At 44.4% G+C, this 24784-nt stretch overlaps 1 protein-coding gene across 1 annotated transcript in view; it reads right to left on the reverse strand.

Annotated features, from left to right (window-relative positions):
- The window catches only part of TRMT61A (tRNA methyltransferase 61A), a 50285-nt gene extending 32048 nt beyond the window's left edge, over positions 1-18237 (reverse strand). Inside the window, exons 1-2 of the mRNA XM_007437617.4 lie at positions 18090-18237; positions 13585-13949 (exon numbers count right to left, since the gene is read on the reverse strand). Coding sequence (XP_007437679.1) covers positions 13585-13915 — 331 coding nt within the window. The 5' untranslated portion in view covers positions 13916-13949; positions 18090-18237. The remainder of the gene's footprint in view (positions 1-13584; positions 13950-18089) is intronic.
- Positions 18238-24784: the final 6547 nt, after the last annotated feature.

Consider the following 24784-nt stretch of genomic DNA (forward strand, 5'->3'; position numbering starts at 1 on the left):
TTCAAATCAGAGCTGCAGATCCTCCCTTGAAAGAGGACAATTTTGCATCTCCAAAACAAATACAATATAAATGGCACATTTACATGTTTCACACACAGGTAGACCTTGTGTAGTGACAACTGGGACTGGCAACTTGGTCTTTAAGCAAAGTGGTTGCTAAGTAAAGCTGCAACTGTGCTTATCATCTTACTTCAGCTTTCCTTTCCTTTACAGATCTGTGAAGGTCATAAATGTGAGGACTGACTGCAAAGTTACTTTTTCATGACTGTCATAACTGCAAATGGTCGCTGTTTGAGGCAGTCGCTAAGTGAGGATTACCTGTACAGAACCCTGCAAAATTGTAGGTAGCCAATACAGCCCCAATGGCCCCAGTTGCATCCATCAGCCCCCAACATAAACTCATTTCATTTTGCATCCTCTCCCCAATGTTGCCATTCACTGGATAGAAAAAGAAACCGCAAGACTATCCCCTCCTTCGTAGTAATGGGAACTTGGAATCCACCATGCCCCTCTGCGGATGGCAGAAATGAGCTACTGATTTCCTTCCCTTTCAATGTGAGGAGAGAACAAGCCTGCAGGCTCCTCCCTTCCTCAAAGCAAAAGGACCTTAACATTGCTGAACAACAGTATCTGAGTGGCAGTTCCTTCCCTCTTCATTGGAAGAGGATTTTAATCACCATAGCACCAGTGCCAGAAATAGAGGTACATCTCTGGGTGTGGAGATTACGTTGGTATGAATATCCAGAAGTGGGTCTTCATGGGTATGTTGGTACATATTCAAACAGTCAAAGGCCTCAGACTCAAAATGTTCCTTATCTCTAAACTAAGGCTCCTGCTCTTTAGCTAAGTAACTTTCAGCATATAAGAAAAGGAAGCGGAAGGAAGGAAGACAAAGGAAGGACCTTCTGTGAAATAATAAGCCCCTAATTCAAAGCTCACTTCTGCCATTATTATCTCATAAGAGGGCTTTATAATCCGTCAAATCAATTCAGCCTCTCCAATCTCCAATGTGTTAAAAAAATGACCTTAAATATTTAGAATCATAGGTTTGGATGGGATTCTGAAGGTTTTCTAGTCCAACCCTCTGCCCAGGGCAGGAATTCTCAGGCCATCCCAACAAATGACTTGTACTACCTTTGAAAACTTCCAGTGACAGAGTCCCCACAACTCTAGGAGGCAGGCTGATTCACTGCTTAGTAGTTCTCAGGGTCAGGAAATGGCTCCTTATTTTGAATTGGATCTCTGTGTAAAATTTCCACCCACTGGTTCTTGTCCTATCCTTGAGCACTATGGAGAAAAAAATCCACACCCTCTTCCCTGAGACAACCCCTCAAGTATTGGAAAACTGCTATCAGGTCTCTCCTTAGCCTTCTCTTCTTTAGGCTAAATTTATCCAGTTCTTTTAACAATCGCCATAAGATTTAGACTATGACCCTCACCCCTGTGCTCTTCTATGCACTCTTTCCAGTTCCTCAGCATTCTTTTTGAATTGCGGCAACTAGAACTGGACACAATATTCCAGGTGTGGTCTGACCGGTGCAGTCTAGAGTAGAACTATCATTTTCTCTGATCTCAACATTATACCTCTGCTGATGCAGCCCAAGATTGCAGTAGCTCTTTTGGCTCTCACACCACACTTAATCTTTGATCAGTGTGCTTAATCTGTGATCTACCATGACTTCCAGGTCCTTCACCCAAGAGCTACTGCCAAGCCAGGAACCATCTATCTTGTACTTTTGTATCTGGTTTGTTCCACCTAAATGCAAATCCTTACATTTCTTACTACTGAACAGCATTTGTTGGTGGGGCCTAATTTTCAAGTCTATCCAGATCCTTTTGAACCTTAAGCCTGTCAGGTGTTAGCAATCCCTCCCCCCCACCCAGCTTTGTGTCACCTTCTATCTCCTTGTTTAAGTCCCATACATCTGGAGGACAGCAAATCTGGAGCAAAAACAAAGACATAAAGACATATAGACAACATATCCAGGAAAAGCATTTGCTGCCCTGCTCTGCCCCTCCCATCCTCATCCCCAACAAGCTAGAGCAGTATTTCTCAACCTCTGCAACTCTAAGACATGCAGACTTCAACTCCCAGAATTCCCCAGCCAGCCATGTCCACATGTCTTAAAGTTCCCAAAGTTGAGAAACAATGAGCTAGAGATTGGTTAATGAAGAGGGATTTTGGCTTGAGCAGAGAAGTATAATTTCTCAGCCAACAATGATTTAGTGACCTTGTGGAACATGTTATATGTCACCCTCAACTATTGGGACAGGAGAGGACATGCAACTATTTGAGGTTATAGTTCACTGTAGGGCAGGAGTGTGCAATATTCACTGGGCTGAGGGCTGCACCAGCTTTTGAATCTGTCAAGGGCTATTCTGCAGAAAGAGTAGGCCCGTATAAAAATGGTTCTGAAAGTTCTGGATGGTGAAAATTAAAACAAACATGAATAATTATTTTAATTAATGTAATTATATCTCTGTTAACACTACACTATAGTTACAGTGATCCCTATCCCCTCATATCTCAGTGGAACCCTAGTTTAAAATAAATTAAGAGAAAGGTGAACAAAGAAAACACATCATTTTCTTTTTGTTTTTGTGCGGGTCTGTGATTATAATAAAGTATTTATCAATCAAAACAAAACTCAAAAGAAAAGAAATGTTCTGTCTTACAAATACACTTATGACCTTCCTAGACACAGAGGTGGTGGCTTGTTAATACACTTGGGAGGAGACACCAGATCTCCTTGATAGGCTTCATGTAGCTCCTACGCTGCAGGTTAGGCCTCCATGCTGCAAGACTGCTTTGCAGGCACCAGCTTTGCACACAGAGGACGTGCTTTACATGCAGAAGACTTCAGTTGCAGTCCCCGGCACTTCCTTTTCAAAACAACCACCAGCAAAATCAGGCAATATGAAAAGTACCTCCTGAACTGTGCAGTTTCTTTAAGATTGATAGCAACTGGGCTGGCTGGAGCTAAAGTATGATCTGGAATACAACGGCTTCCTTTGCTTTGGTGGAGAGCAAAGGGGAGAACAAAATGTATTCCTCGCAGCTTGGAATAATAACATTCAGCAAAAAAATTCCAATATAGGTGCTTCAGTTCCTAAAGCACCTCTCTACTATATACCTCGATACAGCTGAGCTGAGGATGCTTTTTTCCAATTGCAAAGCAACTGCACGCATAAATCAACATTTTGGAGGAAAAACCCAGGAGTGTTTTCCTATCAATAAGAAGAACGCAAGAGCTGTGCCAAACAGAAAAAGGTCCCTTTATCAAATTTTGTAGTGCCAAAATTCCCCTGAATACACCCGGTCCCTTGCTATTCACACAGGCCAGTATAACTGTCAACCTCCAGAATAGAAGGTGCACCATACAGAATAGATGCCCATGATTCAATGCGAGCAAAGTGAAATCCCAACGCTGATTCTCTTAGTCTTAGTGTCACTGTGCCAGATGCACTTCCTAAAATGGCAAGGAAATCCAGCCCTTTGCTAAGTTAACCTGATTACAATCTCTTTAAAAAGTACATCTGTCCATTCTTTAGCTTAACCAGAACACACTAATCATGTATGTGACTGGTGTACAAATGGGAGCAAAATTCTAGGTTGCTTTACACTGTTGTCCTTAAGGATTGTCCTTAGCTGCCTCATTCCTGCTTCAGGAGTCAGCACTGCATACAAATGCCATCTGCAGACCACACACTTTAGACCCATCCATATCCATAAGCTTCAAGGCAGATTAAATATTTAATAATCTCAAAATGTGGTACTCATGGAAATTAAATTGCTGTATCTTAGATTCATGATTCATCTTCCAACAGGCGGGAGGGATTCCACCTGCACAATGTTAAATGCTTTGTGCCTCTTGAGGCCTATGGCCAAAGCAGAGGCTTGGTTGCATTTTCCAGGAACTGCGAGGAATGATTCATCATTCAATACAGGGAAAAGCAATTCCACCTACTCAGAAATGTCTATCTAAAGTTTTACAACCAACTGCTTCTGGGTTTTCCCTCCTTTTGCCTTCCAATATGAATATAATTTGTTTTGCATCTGTGTTCCTCTTCTTTCTGTTGAATGATCTTGACTTAGTAAATGATTTCCACCTGTTTTTCCTGCATTTTTTAAAATGGTTTTTGGTTTTTCATTTTTTAAATCTTTTCCTCTCTTTCTATTTACTATTTTCAGTTGATGATCTTTCCTTCTTGCTGTTCACTCCTTTTCCCTACACCCACATACATCTTAAGGACCAGTTTGGTGTAGTGGTTAAGGTGCTGGACTAGAAACCGACTGTGAGTTCTAGTCCTGCCCTAAGGCATGAAAGCCAGCTGGGTGACTTTGGGCCAGTCACTCACTCTCAGCCCAACCCACCTCACAAGGCTGTGGTTGTGGGGAAAAGAGGAGGAGGAGAAGGAGGGGGAGGAGGAGTATTATGTACATTGGCTTGAGCTATACAAAATAAAGATAAAAAATTTATTTCTGTTCTGCTGCATTTTTTATCACTGGGCTGTTAAATTGCAATTACTGAAATATGCAACCATAATTTGCCATCATGTTGTGGCCTTGCATTGATTCTTATGGTTGGATTTTATCATATCTCCCCCTTTAATATTTTTTTTTCTTTTCCATTGTTTCTTTCTATCATCCAGAGATTTCATCATCTCTTTTCAAATCTCCTTTGCCATGTTCATATCTTGTTTCTCTCTCCTTCTCCTTCTCTTTCTTTTCAAATATTTGTTCTTTTTTTCTTAATATTATTCTGCAATTTATCCTGGCCTAACCTTAGTTTTTATTTATTTTTTCTGTTTCCTGCTCTCTCTTTCTTGGCTACTGCTTTGTTTGAACTTGCTACTCTATCTTTTTCTGAATAGTTACTATGCTTTTTTATTCCTTTCATTACTTCACTTTTTATGACTAAACACTCCTAACCACCCTGCTTGTTGTAATTATTATCTCTTCATGTTCTGTTTTTGATTTTTCAAGTTGCAAATTAAAAAAAAAATACTTGAAAGTAAACTCTAGTAAAGACAGTGAGACTGACCACGATAAATTTTCTTTACTTTTGCCTAAAAATGAGAGACATTTTGTAACTGTTCCCTCCCATATTCTTTAGACTTGGGGTATTGTAGGATTCTAACTTATCCTTAACTCTTCAACATCTGGGAGAAACTATGCAAAGACTGGGGCTAGAGCAGACTCCTCAATCTGGTGTCTTGCAGATGTATTGGGCTTGAACTATCATAACTCCCAGCATGTACAGCCTTTGGGAAATTGAAAACAGTTGGAAGGCACCAGTTGGAAGGCTGCGATTCAGTTATTATCAATACATGGATTCTGTTCCTCTAACTAGTTCCAGGGAAACTGTAGAAACCTTCAGCTCATCTCTAGGGCCAATTTTGAGATGGGCAAGCTATGCCAAAATTGCCCTGGGAGAAAATATTATAAGCAACCAACAAGAAGGCTCTTTCTCATGTTCCTGCTAAAGGTGTCTCTGGTGATGGTGACAGTGCTATGGTTCCTATAGAGGAGCCTAAACCTAAACCTACACATATGGAAGAATGCAACTTTATGCCCCCAAATAGAATGGCAATTTATGAAGTTATTGTAAGAAAGGAATCATGGGCTCCATACCATCGGCCTTGGTCAATAATCTGGCTACAGCATGCTAGGCCAGCTGCAATTTCTGAACACTTTTCAAAGGAAACCTCATCTTTAAGTCTGGAAGAGATGAAAATGTGGTAATCACATACCAATTATTGTGGTATCATCTGCTCTCCAGAAAATCATCTGCCCTGCAAAGGCTGCAATTGGCAGTCAAATGTGCTACATCCTGCACATATTTTTCTGGGAGTAAGTCCCACTGAACTCACTGGAACTTACCTCTGGGTGAACATATACAGGACTGCATTGTAAATCTGCATACCCTGGCATTTTTAACAAGCCTGACCATCAAATTACTGAATACATTTTTCAGCTACATAAAATCCAGATTTAATCAACCTAAAACAGCAAGATCACATGTGGCTCATCATAGCCTTAGCTGTGGCCCCAGCTAAGTTGTGAAGTTGTGAGTTTTAGTTTTTAATACAACTGAAAGATAAATATATCAAATATATCACTGGGGAGTAATCATATTAACTGTATATAATTTCAGTTACTTCTAAATGAAAATAAAATGAAATCAAATTTATTTTCTGGTCCTTTCTACAATTATTGAAGTGCAGCTCCTGGCATGCCACTTTTATCTGCCCCTCCCCAAAGTTCTGCACATCTTCTTTAATCCCTGGAGAACCAGGAGTTGTTGTCTCTCCCAAATCATGACTTATACTGTAATGCCATACATTAGAGATGAGTGTTCTGCAGTCCACAGGCTGCCATGCTGCCAAATTTCAGAGAAACTCATTGAGAAACAATGGTGCAATTTTCTAACACTTTTTCTGGTGGAAAACTGTTGGAAAAACTGTATTTAGGTACAGCATATCCTGAACACCCAAAAAGTCATCCTACCCTCTCCCTCAAGACCACCACAAAAAGTCCAATGCTACCTACTAGGGTGATATAAACTCAACAGTGACCTTCCCATTGTAGCCCTTGACTGCCAAAAATACTGGAAGGGAAAGCGTAGACTTTGGTGGCCAAATAACTGCCCATCTGCTACCCAGGTGGTTCTCCCCACAAGCATCAGGGTAGGATGAAGATGGAGCCCAGCAAGACGGTATGTTGATGTGTGAGAGATGCCATACGTTTTTACTGTGACTGTTTGGATTTTTCACTGTTTTTATTGTCTTGTGAGACACCCAGGGTTGTTGTTACAATATGGCTGGTTATATAAGTCCATTAAAATAATAATAATAATAATAATAATAATAATAATAATAATAATAATAATAAGGCAGCTTTACTTGAAACAGCTTATATCCTGCGATGATACTTTTAACACCATCAATCCATCAAACAACAACATCTGTCTATCCCAGGTCCTTGGGAAGGACTCGATAGGTGGATAAAAATGCCAAATCCAGTCTAAACATCTGGCTGACTGTGCGACCAACCATAATAATGATAATATAATAGGTGCCTTGGGTGCAATCCCAAAACATCTGGAACACCACTCGAACACCATCAGCATTGACAAAATCACCATCAGTCAATTGAAAAAGGCAGCTTTACTTGGAACAGCTTACATCCTACCACAATACCTTTAACACCACCAAACAACATCTGCCTATCCCAGGTCCTTGGGAAGGACTCGATAGGTGGATAAAAATGCCAAATCCAGTCTAAACAACTGGATGTCTGTGTGACCAACAATAATAATGGAATAAATACCACTAAATGTAGTGGGATTTTCTTCTCAGAATGTATATACAAGATTACAGTTATTTTCTAATGTTAAATAGGCCCAAGGTTGAAATCTCATGGGTTCAATCCAGAAGTGTTCTCCCACATGCAAATTATTTCTTCTTACTGCAAGATTCTTGCACAAGAAAAGAAATTCAGGGTGTTTCCATTTGCGCAAGATGTTGCACAATCTTTTACATACAGCCTCAAGATACACACTAGCACAGGCTCACAGAGTATTTCCCACTAATAGATCACAGAATAGCACCGTTATTGAGTGCTAGCCCACGACTTTCATCTCAAGATATGGCATTTTTAAGGTTAAAAATGCACCAATAACAAAATAAAACACCCAATGGCACAACTTTCAGCTATAGATTAACATTTACCATGCACACAAAAACTTTATGAGTATTATGTTACCTAATGAGTTATCCCCTATCTCCCAGATGTGGACTTATTTTATCAAGCAAACTGTCTGCCTCCATTTGACAGACGATACTGTTGAGTGATTTAAATCAGAAAGGCAAAAACATCAAACCAGCTGGAGCACCACATTTGTCTCATCTGCTCATAAACTGTTCAAAAACAAATATAAGATCTGCAAGCCTTAATAACATGATTAAAAATCCTGCCCATCAAGTTGTCAATCAAGCTCAGTACTTTCAAGCCAGAATCAATGCCCCAAATTCTTGGCAGAAACATAGAGGAGCGTACTTGCATGGGATAGAAAGGGGAAAATATTAAACACATAGTTGGAATTAATGGTTCCATTCAGTAATGGAATTCAGTTCACTTGAGTAATGTGTCCAGTTATGGATGCTGCTCTTTAAGAAGAATTCAGAGAAACTGGAACAGGTTCAGAGAAGGATTGTGAAGATGATTGGATGACTAGAAACTACATCCTGTTAAGAAATATTGAATTAGCTGGGTATGGTTTCTTTCCAGAAAGGACTACTGAAGGGGGAATACGATAGCCCTGTTCAAATACCTGAAAAGATTTCATAGGTTGTCTCTCATTTCAACTGTAGGACACAAATAACGAGCTTAAGTTACAGGATGGCTGATTCCAATTATATGTTACAAAAAACCTCCTGAGTAAGAATAGTTCAACAACGGAGCTAAATATTCAGAGAGGTGGCAGGCTCCCCTTTGGTGGATCTGTTCACGCAGAGAATAGAGAGTCTTCTCCCTGGGATTCTTGAATATGGATTCCTGCCCTGAGCAGAATGTTGGACCTGATTGTCTACATGGCCTCTTCCAAACCTGATTCAATGATTCTAACTATTGTTAATGTGAATTAAATGTACAGTAAATTTAGTTTATGTCTTTGCTCCAAACGTTTTTGGATCATATCTCCCCTAATGCTGCTTTCAGTCTAGCAAAAACTTTGCCAGTTAACCAAGACCTCAATTCAAAACAGGCAAGGACATGCCATTTTCAGTAATTCAACTGGATACTGGAGTTGAACCATTTAAAGTTCAGAGGGCGAAGGAAATTCCAAAACCTTTTAGACTTTAATTTATTAATCATTTGGTTGGTCAAGTAACTAAACCTTTTTTGGCTAACAAATCCTAAACCATGCTGGCAAATAAATCTGTAAAACTTATTGACCCCTACAAAAAAAAAAAAAGACTAGCTTATACATATAAACATATAAAGGTAGAAACTTATTTCGTCTGTGCAGATCCTTTGAGTAAGTAAAGCACCTTCCTAGATTCCCAGGGTGAACCAGCCACTTCAAGGCTGAGTGCATCTACTTCAAGGAATCTGAGATTTTTGGAGCTCTCATATGCATGCCCAGAAACCCTTCCACCAGGACAATTATCCTGCCAGAAGGATGCTCCCAACATACATACTGATGTCCGGAAGACCTCAGGAAGGGGAAGAAGCTGAGGCGGCTTTTCGCTGCAGTTCCAGAGAAGTGCTTTACTTAGGAAGGACCTGCACAGCCCTAATACTTATAGTAAGCCCTTGTAACACATGGAAAAAAGCAATTCCCCTTTCCATCCACAGATGCTTCCTGTTTGCTTCTCTGAATGGAATCTTTATTTACTCCAAGGTTTAATACAGTGCCCTCTTACAAGCCATGAGATTAAATCTGCCATCTTGAATTTCTCAACCTGACCTAAGGCAGAGAAGCTAATGAAACAAGCATGGCAAAATTTCATAGGATTTCCTAGCTCCAAAGCTAGCACATCAGAAGGTATTCAGTCCAGAAACTGTTTACCAGTCATAAAGTTTCCCACAGAAGGAGGAGAGAAAGAAAAACATCCTGCCAAATAAGGAAACACAGTAACAGACGGCACTAGTGAAGTCCAAGAAAGATACCATCATATCAGAAGCCTGCCAAGATTATGTAACTGCATTACTTTCACCCAAGATTCATACGTGCTCTTCTACTACAGTTCCAGTAACAACTTGGCTAGGATTGGGCCCTAGCATTACAACACACAGCAAAATCATGGAAAGTGGGGGAGGGGTTCTTGGGGATTTGACTTGACTTATCCAGGCTAGGACATCTTAGTGTAACAGACTTTTATGCATGATTCTGTTTTTTCATTTTTTAAAAATGATTAGAAACCTTTTGAAAATGCATTCACATACTGTATTTCCTCATATATGAATTGTGATACAAAGCAGTATGTATGTATGTATTTATTTATTTATTACTGAGGCTTCTATACCACTTTGGTCTCAGGTATCTAAGCCGTTTACACAGGCTGATACAGTATCAATAATTAAAAATATTACAGTGACTAACAACATCCATAAACATTCAGTAATCCTGTACTCCACACAGCACTCTCATGTGAAAACCCAGAGGAAACCTACCCCCCCACCCCAATTAAACATTCAAACCTTCAGTCCCCAAAAGATCTGCAGCAAAGCAACGTTTTAACTTTTTTTTTTTTTTTAATGTCATGAGATTCAGGGCCAACTTCATTTTAGGGAGCAAGCTGTTCCAAAGGAGTGGAACCCTACCAGAGAACGTTCACTTCTGGGCCCCCTCCAATTTTATCTCCCAGTGTGGAGATTCTCAGCATGCCCTCTCTGCTGGAATAACTGGGTGTCTTGCAGTCACTCAAGTCCCAAGCCATTTAGGTCTTTATAGATTATATCTAGCGACTTGAATTGCACCCAGAAGCAAACTGACCATCACCGCATCTCCTCCAGAGAAGTGTATGTGACTATAACAGGGCTCATCCATAACCAAGCAGGCTGCTGCATTTTGTACCAGTTGAAGTTTCTGAATGGTCTTCAAGACAGCCTGATGTAGAACTACTTACTATAGTCCAGCCATGAAGGAACAAGGATATAAAGGATCAAGTTATGTGCCCCTCAATTCTGGGAACGTTTGTAGCTGCTGCAGCAGCCAATGCTGAGCAAAGGCACTCCAAGTCATGGCTCCCATTTTTTTTTTAGATTTTTTTAGCCCATCTTTATTATTTTTATAAATAACTCAAGGCAGTGAACATACTTAATACTCCTTCCTCCTCCTATTTTCCCCACAACAACCACCCTGTGAGGTCAGTTGGGCGGAGAGAGAATGACTGGCCCAAAGTCACCCAACCGGCTTTCATGCCTAAGGGGGGACTAGAACTCACAGTCTCCTGGTTTCTTCATTTATTATTCTAGCAGGAACCCAGATTGTGAACCTGCTCTTTCAGGAGGTGCACAGCCAAAGTTGGAATCATCCTGGAGTTAACCAGCATCTAAACAACAGCCACTCTGTATTTCAGGGATTAAGCCTGACCCTGTTTTCCTCACCTAACCTCCAACAGCTTCCAAGAACCAGGTCAAGACTTCTACCAATCTCCTGCACCTCCCCTGGGTGCAGATATACAACTAGATACCATTAGCTTAGTGATATTTCACCCCACACTGGTGGATGATCTCTCCTAGGAATTTCATGTATAGGTTAAAATAGGGGGGACCAAGTCTGAGGCACCCCCATAGTGGGTCCTCCACCCCATAGTGGGCCATCCACTCAAAAAAGAACAGAATCAATCCAGCACAATGTCCCACACCTCCAACCCTCAAAGGCCATCCAGAAGGATCTCATGACTGATATCCTTCAAAGGCTGCTAAGAGAGCAAGTAGGACAATGGAAGTCACATTCTCCTAATCCAAGTCCCATCATATATCCATTACAATACACAGCCAAAAAAGAGAGCAAAAACATGTGTTTCCATCCCATGCCCATACCTGAATCTGGACTGAAAAAGATCCCAATAATTCACTTCTTCCAGAGCCCCTGCAGCAGAAGCTCTGCTACCTTCTCAACAATCTCCCTCAAGGAGGGGAGCTAGTAGACAGGGCAGTAGTTGTCCACTATCAGGTGGCCCTTCTGGACTCATGGCTCCTACTAGAACAGCAGGTGAGGGCTATGGCCTTCGCTCAACTCTAGTTGGTGCACCAAATATGGCCTTATCTGGTACAGAAGAACCTGGCTACAATAACTCATGCCCTCATTATCACTCAATTAGACTAATGCAACACATCTTATATGGGGCTGCCTGTAAAGACTACTCAGAAACTACAACTGGACCAGAACCCTCATGCTCTGTGGCACCCAATATTGGGAGCAGCTGACACTGATTCTGCAGGCCCTGCACTGATTGGCAATTGGTTCCAGGTACAACTTAAATTGTGGTTTTGACCTGTAAAGCCCTTTATGGCTTGGCATCTGGGTACCTGCAGGATAACCTACTCCAACTGGAATTGGCCCAACCTACTAGATCACCTACTAAGAAACTTCTCATCATCCCACATTTCCAGGAGACGAAGGGAGCCAAAGCCAGAAAGCGCTGCTTCTCTATGACAGCACAGGGACTTTTGAATAGTCTCCCAGGCTAGCTCCCTCCTTGTTGTTTTTAGGACAACATGAAGAACCAAACTACTTTGGAGAATGTCTTAACAGAGTTCATGCACTGCACCATCATTTGTTGTTTGTTATCTTTTAATTTCCTGGTATTTTACTTCAGTTTACTTCAGTTACATTGTATCTTTTGGTCTGGGGTTTTATCACTGTGATTTTATTAATATTTTTAATCATACTGTGGATGTTGTAATATTTTTTCACATTATATATCATTACATTATATTATATATCATCACAAGAGCTGTTGGACTGCAGCAGGTATAAATGCAACAAACAAACAAATCCCACAACTATTCTGGAATGACATCTTATTGCAAATTCTTTGTTCCCACAATTTCATTGGACATGATAGCAGGACAAGGAAATGTTGGAGGAGTTGGAGATATGCTCCGAATCACAGAAATCAAGCTGAAACAGATTCTAATCAAGTTGGAGGGGGGGACAGAGGTTGCCTGGATCTGGGGTTTTTCCATCTTTACTCCTGATGGGGTTGCACTTCCCCAGTCAGGAGTGATGCACAACTTGAGTTCATGGAACTCAAAACTCCTTCTCAAAAAGCAAGTGGTAGCTATGGCCAAAAGTGCCTTTCATAGCTCCATTTGGTGTACCAGGTGTGCCCTTTCCTGGGTCAGTCAGCCCTCCTGTCACTCACACCCTTGTCAACTCACAGCTCAACTACTGCAATATACTCCACATGGGGCTGCCCTTGAAGACCACTCAGAAGCTTCAACTGGTCCAGAATGCAGCATCGCAAATAGTGACAGGCTTCCTTTGGCATGCCCATGTTACACTCCTGCTTTCCAATTTGATTTAAGGTGCTGGTTATGACTTATATGTCCTACATGGCACAGGGCCTGGTTATCTGAAGGACTGCCTGACTCTTGTGGTTTCTTCCCATCCAGTATGACCTGGCAGAGTATGCGCTCTGGGTCCCCATGATTAAGCAGTGTTATCTTTTGGAACCAGGAAGCACCCCTTCTCTGTAGCAGTGCCTGCCCTCTGGATTGAGGTCCCCCATAAGAGCGTTCCAAAAGGCCTTGAAAACTGGCTGTTCTCCCAGGCCTTGGGGTAAGGTGAATGGGACTCCCCTGTTTGTGATGTTTTATTTGTTGTCTGGATTGCCTTCTTGTACTTATTTTGTTGTTATTTTTGTATTTTGTTCCCATCTACTTTGTTGTATTTGTTGTTTTTGGGTTGCTCTTTATTCTTGGAGAGCTCCCCAGAGTTGGTTGGAGTTGGGTAGCATCCAAACTGAATAAACAGAAATAAATTACTGTGGTTTGTACCAGACACCTCTGTTGGAAAAGAAGAAAAAGAAGTGGCAACAACATTGCAGCAAGTCATGTACCCTTACCTGATTCACACACTATACTCCCTGGTTTCAGCTCAAGCATCATGGTGATTAAAGAGATATCAGTTGAATATAGGATTTGAGTTCTGTGGCGTAGATTCAGAGTCCACAGCTCTGGGGTCGGATGAAGGATGTACACCCAGCCTCCTTTGCTGCAGGTCACCTTGGAGCCGTACTGCTTTCCAATGAGGTCAGTGGAGTGTCTAATAACACCATACTTAGTCTGAGTTTTACCACCATGTTGCACCTTCACTGGAAACATTGATTCGTGTCCCAAGAAGACAATTGCCGTGTCCCCTTCTTTTATCATGTCTCCATATTCAATAAAACTCATCACGATAATGTTGTCACTGGCAGGTTAACTGCAGCTAAGGAAAAAGGAAACACACTTCAGAAACTCCCCTTGCTTCTCCTTATGCTAGCCTATGATTCCTGTTTCTTCCTCACAACCACCCGTCTCATTCAAGTTCCCCATCTCCAGCTCAGATGAAGCATCAGTTCATAGTTCCAAGTCATGGTCTAAAGGCAACCTGATACAGCATCATTACTGAAGCTAAGCAGGCTATGTCTGCTCAGTGCCGGGCAGGGAGATCGCTTTGAAAACCCATGAGCGTGCATTCAGTGCTACAATGGAAGAAAGGCAGGACAGAAATGAAACATGGAACCCCTGCTTTTGCTCATATTCAATTCTTGTTGTTCTCTTTATTGCTATCACCTGCCACCCATCCACCCACTTGTGGCTCTAATCGCTGGAGAATTTTCTAATTCTCTAATCTGCTGCCCTCCAGATATTTTGGAGTATAAATCCTATGAGCATCCCAAAGAATGAATAAAAGCCAGCAATGGGAATTGTAGTCCAGAGCATCTGGAAAACACTATTGGATGAGACACAATAATAATAATAATAAAATAACAATTAGGAGGCATAAAAAGACAAAAGAAAAAACTATAAACAATACTTTCTCTCCTCTTAAAGGGCTGGTGGGGGTGGGGGATACCAGTCACTCAGTTCCCTTCTGGAAGACTTAAGCTCACTGGAGAGGACTGATTGCCCTACAATCCTAAATAGCCTTTTGAACACAAGCAACTCACAAGAGAGCTCAGTAATCTAATAGTTGGAGTGGTTCAACTTCAATTTGATGGCATAAAGAAGTCCAAAACTCAGTCTTTTCCACTCTAAAGACTAGGCACAGGATGCAGCAGCCTGTAGCAGGCTATCTCATACTGATACTTATATAATATTCGGGGAGTCTAAAGGCTGTGGAATGCATAATTAAATCCCAATTCTTCTTCGCATATGAGCCGGGTCCCCATGAGTAGCAATTTTAGATATCCATCCTGTAGAAACACATATTGTCCAGTTTAACACCTAGCAAACTGGTTCCCTAGAATAGCAAATTCCTAGGGACGGGCTTGAGCAGAAAGCTTTCAATTTTCCTGGAAGGTCTAGCAATTCTGAACGAGATTCTTGATAGCCAGCATACCCTCATACAGGAAGATGGTGGCCCAGGGGACACTAACATTTGGGGGAAGGAGGGACAAGAACTGTATTCAGAGTGAGGGATCACATCACACATGATGGACCAGAATCTGAATTTACTTTGCTGGGGGACTTTTTTTCCTTCATTTATTGAAGCAGACTGAGTCTATTTCCCACCTCAAATTGGTTGGAATGCAACCCATTTTTAGTAATTGCAGTTGGAAGTGGTGGCAAATGCTGCAAAAAATGTTTAAGAAAGTCACATATGCCTGGAGGGGGCAGTATCTCAGGTTGCCCACCCAGTGATTAGACAGACTTAAGGAGAATCTGCTTCTCCAGATACATGTGAAAATTGAAGAAGACTACATTCTGAATTTGAACAAGCTTTTAAGAAGCTCACTACAGGATGTAGCAAAAAATTGTGTTTATTCATTTTCATTTATGTGCTACATATCTCAGGCCAAATGACACTGTTATACAATTTTAACAGGAGGAGAAGGAGGAGGATTCATAATATAAGGGTGTTGAGCCTGCCTGGAAGTTGGACCCTGCAAATCACCATGCCTATTCCAAAGGGTTTAGCAGAATTGCAATTACTTGACAAAAAGTCCTTTGAGCTCTTGTGCCATCATCACCATTTGATCTTTTATCTCAGCACTTAGTCACTGACAACCAGAACTAAAAAGTCATACTTTCACAAGGATCCTATACTTAATCTAGTAATCACTAAACTACACTCACCACACATCTGATCTTTGATCACAGGAACAGGAGTACTCTCACAAGTAAGGCTGTATTTCCAACAAGTGCTTAATCAGAATGACAGCCAAATGCAGTTTCAAGCGGAAAAGCTAATGCAGGACTATGAACCTGCACTCTGACTTTACTATCTTTCATTCTGAGTTTATATGCTAATGGAAATTATATGCTAATGGAAACACTGCCCCCTTTATCACTGCAGAAGTAATGGGGCCAATCTCTTAGAACTTAAGGATATTGTACAACAATTTGCTGGATATATATTAAGGGAAGCTGGATTGGAAAAAGATGAGTGTGGTTTTAAAACTGGAGGAAGAAGCATCAATAGCTTGCGCTATGCTGATGACACTACTCTGATAGCTGAAAATGCAAAAGAGCTGCAAGGTTTAGTAATAAAAATTAAGGAGCATTATGAAAAAATGGGATTAAAATTAAATATAAATGAAGACCAAACTAATGACAAGAGGTACAACAACCAGCCTTAGATTTGACAGTGAAGATACTGAAGTGGTAAATAGCTTCTGCCTTTTAGGACCAACCTTCTACACTAAAGGAACAAGCAGTCAAGAAATACACTGCAGCCGAGCACTTGGTAGAGCAGTGCTTGAACGCCTTGGAAAAGATATTCAAATGCCATGATGTGTCTATACCTATAAAGATCAGAATTGTACAAGAAATGGTATTCCCTGTGACATTTTATAGAAGCAAAAGTTGGATATGGAAGAAGCAAGATAGAAAGAGTACTGACACTTTTGATCTTCTGTGTTGGAGAAAACTCCTGAGAATACCATGGCAGCCAAGAAAACAAACCAACTGATCATCGAACAAATCAAACCAGAGTTGTCACTTGAGGCACAAATGACCAGGCTCAAATTACCCTACTTCAGACATATTATGCAAAGACCTAGCTCTCTGGAGAAGGCTCTAATGCTGAGAAATGTGGAAAGAAAAGAGGACAACTAACAGCATGGTGGATGGACTCAGTTACAGTGGTGATGAGTGCACTGTTGGAAGACTTGAAGGACCAGGTTAGGGACAAATTGTCATGGAGAAAATCTATCTATGTTGTCGCTAAGAGGCAACCCCAACTTGATGGCACATAATCAATCAATCAATTGACCTTGCTAAAGAGCCTTTTTCTCCTTTTTGTTCTCCAAGAGAGAACATGCCATTTATAGCAGCAGATGAAATAGCTAGACTGATCTTTATAGCATTAGCAGTTGCTAAGCCATGTATAAAATTGCCTGGCATTTGTCTTGTCTGCTGTGCCCATATATATTCCTTTTACAGTACTATACTCTGTGCATCTGATGACCTAGATAGTGGTCCACAAAGATTATGCAGTAATAATTCCTTAAGTCATCAAAACTCTTTTTTCCCCCTCCATCATAAGAGTTTTTTCAATGTCTCTAAGGCACCAAGAAGAGCATCTGGGAAAATTGCTGTGCTAAATTTCCAGACCGAATTCTGGGGAGTATTTGTTAGAAACTAATTGCTATACTGGAACTTTATTTACTTTTGAATGCCAGTAAATTGGGCTTTTTAAAGAGCAACTGTAACATAGAAGCAGCTAGAATGTATGTTGTTTCCTTTGTGAGTTTCAACAGGCTAGGTATGACAGTGTACATCTGCACTTTTAATATGCAATTAACATACAGAAGTTTTAAAAACTGAATTTTTCTTTAAAACTCCAGACCAAGGAAAAGCATGGGAATTTCATATTTTCTCAAACTCTTGCTTTAAAAAAAAAAAATCCTTTTCTCCACTTTCACTATGATGTTTGGTTTACTGTCCTGGGTGGGATGATGTATTGGCAGAGTCATTTTTCTTGTTTTGTCCCTAATTGCTTCCTTTCCCCATCCCATTTTTCAGCCTGCTTTGCACTTGTGACCTACAAATGACTTGTCCCTGTTTATCTTTTCAACAGGAGATGCTGCTGGAGTGCGGAGGGGCCGCGCGGGAGAGGGGAAATAGGCACAAATTAATACTTGTGCGCTGTATCAGACCATCTTTTGCACTCGTGATTTTACCCCTGCTGACATTCCCTGTTCTACACAGTTAATCAAGCCGCAGAAGCTCTGCCTTCTTTTGGAGATCTGGTCAGTTTCCCTTTTTCCATCATCTTTGGCATGTCTACTCAGAAGTAAGTTCCAGAGTGGCGAATGAAGCGGCCTCTCAGGCAAAGATGCGAGAGAGTGCAGCTCTTGGTTTCGTTTCTCCGCTCCGGGCCCTTAATCTGCAGGTTGTTTTAATCCCACCTCACCCTTACCTTTCCGGCTCTCTACTTGCATTCAGGGAAGATGCAACAGATCAAGATCAAGATCAAGATCAAGATCAAGAGCAGAGCACAGCCCCGGCGGATGCAGACACGTGGTTCCACTACTTCCTCTCTCTTCCTCGTCGCAGCCTGTGACGTTTGTCCTTCCCTCCCTCGCCCTTGCGTGGCCAGTCCGGAGCCAGATGAAGCTCTTCCCCTTTTCCCGCTTGAGCGGAACGACTTTCCTTCCTTTTGCGGTGATGCAATTCGCGTCCTGCCGCCTCTGCCGGTCTCTTTCTTCCTGCTTGTTGTATGGTGCGGTCGGTGCATCGCTGGGTGCCGTTCGTTGTAACTAGTTTAAATAAGGCTCGCAAATGCGCTCTTGTTCGCGCGTCTCCTCGTCGGGTTTAGGCTACAGCTCCATCTTTGCTTACCTGAGAGTAAACCCTTTTGAATTTAAAGGGACTTACTTCTGAGTAGAGAAGTATAGCGTTGCGCTAATAAAATCTGTTCCTTTCTGCGAATACACTGCAAAGCACGGTATTATTTTGCAAGATCAGGTCTATCAAGGAAGGCTTGTATTGATTAAAGCTGGCACGTCACTTCACCTTTACCTTCTCTGTAATACGATTACAGTATAATCTATTATACATGTGTTCCTGGTTTTGAGATTGCTAGCATTCCTATACCTACTTAATCTGTGTGCACATATTTATCGGTATTTGGCTATTATGTACTTATTGTTTTACATTTTCAAAAGATGTGATCTACCCTAGAAATATTTTTAAAGGTAGCAGGTACTTTAAAGAAATAACTACTGAAGAGTGAGAGGAAATGCCGTGGGCCTTACTTCAGTGTAAGTCTCCATAAGATCAAATAGCATGTCTTACAGAATGCAGAGGTGTTTGTTTCTGATTAAACAGAGCTGATCCACACATCACTTTCTTATTATGTGCCCATGCACTGAAACTCGTCTACCCAATGTTTATATACAACATTTCAAATCAGACATGTTTCCTTGAAAATAAGCCCTACTTTTTTCAATGGAATGTGCTGTCTAATATTATTACTGTAAATTTGGATACATTTTTAAGTTGTCAAAGTGCTTATCTGTATTGCTTAGACATAATTCTCACAACACCTGTACAAGGTTGGGCTCTATGGTCTCCTCCCTGTTGCCCTCTGTGTTGTTGAGATAAGGACTTAAATTAAGAGAGAGTGGATTTCCTACAGCCACGTAGTGAATTCATTAATGATGCCTTTGATTCTTTTGTATGTGGAGCAGTCACTGAGTTCATGGGGATATCATGCCAGGTTAGCAAGTACAGAATTTCAGTCTGGGCTTCCCTAATATCCCAGCTCCCTAGCAATGTGGGTAGGATTGCAGCCTAGAGTCATGACTGAAGAACAAGATAAACGAGCTCCAGAAGAAAGGGGTGGGCAGGACTTGGATGTATACTTTATATGGTAGTGAATTCTTTTTTATTAGTGTATGGAGTTTGCCAAGAAATAGCTCTAAAGCAATGTAAAAACTCTTCACAGAACAAGTTTACACATACTGTAAACAAAATTAGGCAGGGCAAATGTAAACAGCTTTGTCAATACAAATTATTACTTTGCTCCTATAATGTTGATCTATGTATCTTCAGCCTCTTAGAGGAAGCTCTTCATTGACTCCTGTCATGAGGGTTTGGAAATATTTTGAAAAATAGCTCTTAGTTCATCCAGCAATTCAGTGCAAAGACTCCACGCATACTTTCTGCTTTCTAAAAAAAGGATTTTGTTGTTGGGAACGAAGCCATTAAAATCAGTCTTTATCCTTCTGAAAACTGATTCCTGCCATCTGATTTAAGTAGAATATGTGGATTAACCTTTCCCTGTCCTCTAACTGCCTTACCATTATCTGTGGGAAAAATAACTGTTTGCTTCCATCTTCATAACCATTGCATTTTACTGATGAAATAACAGAGGCCAAGAATTGACAATGAACCCCTTTTTTGAAAAAAATCCAAGCATTCAGGGCAAATTACAACACATTTTTCTCACAAGAGGCTTTAATACACTTACAATAAAAGAAAACATCCTGACAAAACGCTCATAAATTTTGCATCTTCAGATATTACATTCTTACCTGATTGCATCATTTCACTGGTTTCAGGCAGAATTTAGCTTACAAATAGGAGGGTGGCAGCCTGGGAACTAAATCTTATCTATTTAATTTAGTTATGTGCTATTTGTTATACCAGTGTTTCTCAACCTTGGCAATTTGAAGCTGTGTGGGCTTTAACTCCCAGAACCCTTGCTGGCTGGGGAATTCTGGGAGTTGAAGTCCACACAGCTTCAAATTGCCAAGGTTGAGAAACACTGTGTTATACTACCATATTTCTTAAGGACTCTTGGTGTACAGTTAAAATCAGCCCTTATTAAAATAACTCAAGAAAAACAAACTAATAAACCATATAAAATAATATACAAGAAGAGTATATAACTTATTCATCACCTTTGTTGTCTTAGTGGCCCTTTCTGTGGTTTTTGTCAGGTTTGGTCAGCACGGGGTTTCAGGGAAGCACGGGGCTTCAGGGAAGCTCGCAGCCAGACCACGCGGAATCCACCGGCGGTAGCTAGCGGGGAAAAGAGGAACTGAAAGCGCCGCTAATTAACGGGCCACCTGCGCCCAGCCAAACAGGAAAACTGCAGCGGAAGCTTTTAACTATAAACTGATAACGGTGCGAGCCAGCAATGAACGGGGCCGCAGGCAGCGAAACAAGATCGCAACGCAACACAGAACCCGCGGGCTTGCACGTAACGGGGAGGAACCAACCCAGCCGGAGGGGGACTGGCAGTCAAGGACAATAGACCCTGACCAATCCTGCCATCATGAACAATCAAGGGGGATTATTGGGGGCCAATAATCCGCAGCTGCAACGTGATCGCGGGGCGGGAAAAAAGCGCGGGAAGGGGGGAATATAACAAGTGATGCAATTGTACCAAGCCAGTCCTGGCTTTGCTTGTGACTACTACGTTACGCATGAGTAAACCTTCTTTGTGAACCACACGTGTCACGAGAGTTTCTTTGTCGAACGGGGCAAACCTTACATAAAGCCAGGACTCACCGTTAGCGCTACCCGGTACCACCGAGGAGTGTTTCCTTTTCCAATACAGGCATGACCAGCGACGAGGAATCCGTGGGTCAGCTGGAGCACGAGGAACCCAGGCTCGAGGAGGGACGGGCGGAGCCACCCGGGAGCGACGGGACAGCGGCCAGGACCGGGCACCCTCCAGCCGAGCGGTGGTCAATGGCGTGAACCAAGGGCCAGACGGTTTAGGCGTCACGATGACCCGAGGTTCAGGGTCCCGGAACCGCGAGTGGGACGAGAAGTTCGCCCGACTAGAGGAGAGAGTTGAGCGGCGCCTAGATGCCATGGAGGCGATGCTCCAGACCCTGCTACAGAGAGTGGGACCACCGGCGGTGAGCGAGGGGGCGAGCAACAGGGGTGGCGGTCGGGCACCTCAGCCGGCACTGCCCACGATGCCCCGGTCGGTGGACCGACGGGCGGCAGACGCCCTGAGACTTCGAGGTATCACTGGGAAGTTCTCAGGGGACCCTGAACAGCTGCCGCACTTTTTGACGCACGTTAGGGGGTTCATGCAGAGGGGTGGTCACCTATTCGCTAGGGACGAGGATAGAGTATCCTACGTGGCCGAGCTGCTAGATGGTCAAGCAGCTAGCTGGGTGATCGGACTATACGATGCCAACGCGGCGGAACTACGGAGTTTCCCGGGCTTCATGCAGGCGCTCCGGGACAGATTCGAGGACACATTGAGCGCCAAGCGGGCGGAGGACGACATCCTGCAGTTCAGACAGCGGGGCAAGTCGGTATCAGAGTACGCCCTGGAGTTCCGGAGGTTGGCAGAGAAGCTCACGGACTGGCCGGAGTCCCTGAGGGTGAAGTATTTTAAGAGGGGGCTCAATCCAGAGATCCTGGAGCGGGCACTGGGGCGGGACGACCCGTCCACAGTGAAAGATTGGATCTGGCTGGCCGGAACGGCGGAATCGGCATGGCGGCAGATCCAACAGAGCGCGAGGCGACGGGACCAGACGAGGGACCAGCCGAGGGAGAGAACCCCCGAGGAAAGGCGGAGCAGTCGGCGGCAGTCCACCGGGGTGCGAGAGGCGACCAGAGCCCCGAACCTGTGCTTCCAGTGCGGAGGCAGAGGCCACCGAGCGGCGCAGTGCCCGACGGAGCGGGAAGGAGCCTCACCACGGCCTGAAGTCAAGCCCCCGCGTGCGACCAGGAAAAGGGCCGGCGACCGACCGCGGAAGGGGGCAGTGGCGGCGGTGACCGAGAAAGGATGCGGGGGGTGGTCGACCCCGGAGACGGTGTCCTCCGGAGAGGACTCGGAGCCGGTGGGAAACGAGGTGCGCTTGCACTGAACGGCGTCCCAGTGCGAGCAGGGGAGTCGAGGCGCGCGGACCCAATAGGAGATGAGGACTGCCCTCCGTTCCGGGTGAGAATACACATCCGGGGGGTGAGATCCGGAGGGGAGGCACAGCTGCGGGTGCTACTGGATTCAGGCTGCACCCACTGCTTGATGCACCCAGCTGTGGTCTCGGGGCTCGGACTACAGCTGAGGCGCCTCCGGGAGCCCATTGCATTCAGCCAGCTAGACGGCACACAGGCAGGGGGGGGCCCAGCTCAGTATTACACCGAGCCGGTCCAGATGACGATCGGGAGTCACCGGGAAGAACTGAGATTTGTGGTGGTCCCGGTGGCCGACTACGCGGTGGTACTCGGCTTGGCGTGGCTGCGACGACGGAACCCACGGGTTGACTGGACGGCGGAGGCAGTGCGGTTCGGGGTCGACAGGCCGGCGAAGTGCGAAAGCAGAGGGGACCGAGCCGTGGAGACGGGTGCGGCCGCAACCACAGACGGGCAAGTGGAGGGTCCGGGACACCGGGAGACGGGGCGAGAGCAGACGGAGCCTGAGACCCAGCCGGCAACAGCAGCAGCAGCAGCGCCGGGACCCCGGAGACCCGCAACGATCCCGAGGCGTGGGGAGGCAGCGGCGACTGGCGAGACAACCACAAAGAGAGAGGCCGGGCCCGGGGAACCCACGATGGGCGGCGGAATCCCGAGGCAGTATCGAGACCTGGTGGCAGCGTTCGGGGAGAAGGAGTCCGACCAGCTCCCACCACACCGGCCCAGTGATTGCGCCATCGAGTTAGAGCCAGGGGCGACCCTGCCTAAGCCGAAAATGTACTCCCTGTCAAGTAGAGAGATGGGGGCTCTGCGGGAGTTCATAGACAAGAACCTGGCGCGGGGATTCATCCAACCCGCGAAGTCACCATTAGCGGCCCTGGTACTATTCCGGGAGAAGAAGGATGGCTCGCTTCGAATGTGCGTGGACTACCGGGGGCTGAACGCAATCAGCACGGAGTACAAATACCCCCTCCCCCTGATGAAGGACTTGATGTCGCATCTGTCTAAGGGGAGGGTGTTCACAAAACTGGACTTGCGCGAAGCTTACTTCAGAGTCAGGATCCGCGCAAAAGATGAGTGGAAGACGGCGTTCAACACGCCGCTCGGAAGCTACCAGTTTTCCGTGATGCCGTTCGGATTAAAAGGGGCCCCGGGGGTATTTATGCAGCTAATAAATGAGGTGCTGCACGACCTACTCTACCGGGGCGTCCTGGTCTACCTGGACGACATCCTCATCTACACCGAAACCCTGGCGGAGCACGTGAGCCTGGTGCGCACGGTGCTCCAGAGACTGCTGAAGGCACAGCTGTACGCGAAGCTATCGAAATGCGAGTTCCATCGAGAGCAACTAGACTACCTCGGCTACCGAATATCCAGCCGGGGAATTGAGATGGACCCGGCGAAAGTAAAGGATGTCCTGGGCTGGGAAGCGCCGCGAACCCGGAGGCAACTCCAAAGCTTCCTAGGGTTTGCGAACTTCTATAGACAGTTTATCCCGAACTTTGCCCAAATCGCCCTTCCCCTAACCGACCTGCTAAAGACCAAGGGCACTGGGAAACCCCCCAAGCCCAGCATGGCACTTGCGTGGACTGCAGAATGCCAGGGGGCGTTTGAGGAGCTAAAACGGCGGTTCACAGCGGAGCCAATCCTGCGCCATCCCGACCCAGATCGGCGGTTTATAATCCAAGTAGATGCGTCAGACGTGGCAACGGGGGCAGTCCTGCTCCAGCCCAGCCCGGAGGGGGCCATCCACCCATGCACCTACGCCTCCCGCAAATTCACCGAGACGGAGAGAAGGTGGATGGTGTGGGAGAAAGAGGCGTACGCAGTCAAGTGGGCACTGGCCACGTGGAGGCATCTACTGGAGGGGGCAGCTGAACCGTTCGAGGTGTGGACGGACCATAAGAACCTCGAGGCCCTGAAGACCCCGCGTAAGCTATCCCCCAAACAGGCGCGGTGGTCCCAATACTTCGGGAGGTTCAGGTTCACACTAAAACACATCCCCGGGAAGCGCAACTTCCTAGCAGATGGACTGTCTCGCATGCCCCAGCACGCCAGCCTACGGGAGGAGATTGTGGACTCCATCATCCCTGCCAGCAGACTGGCTGCAAAGGTGGTGACCCGAAGCCAGACCAAGGGGGAGCGACGGGACGCGGCGCCTGAAGTAAGGCAAGGGTTCGCGGAGGCGGCGGAGCGGGACGCTTGGCTCAAGCAGAACCGAGAGGC

This window comes from Python bivittatus, unplaced genomic scaffold (genome assembly GCF_059951505.1).
Source record: "Python bivittatus isolate LINGU-HERP-01145 unplaced genomic scaffold, Pbiv_v1 ctg000580_np1212, whole genome shotgun sequence".
Lineage (NCBI taxonomy): Eukaryota > Metazoa > Chordata > Lepidosauria > Squamata > Pythonidae > Python > Python bivittatus.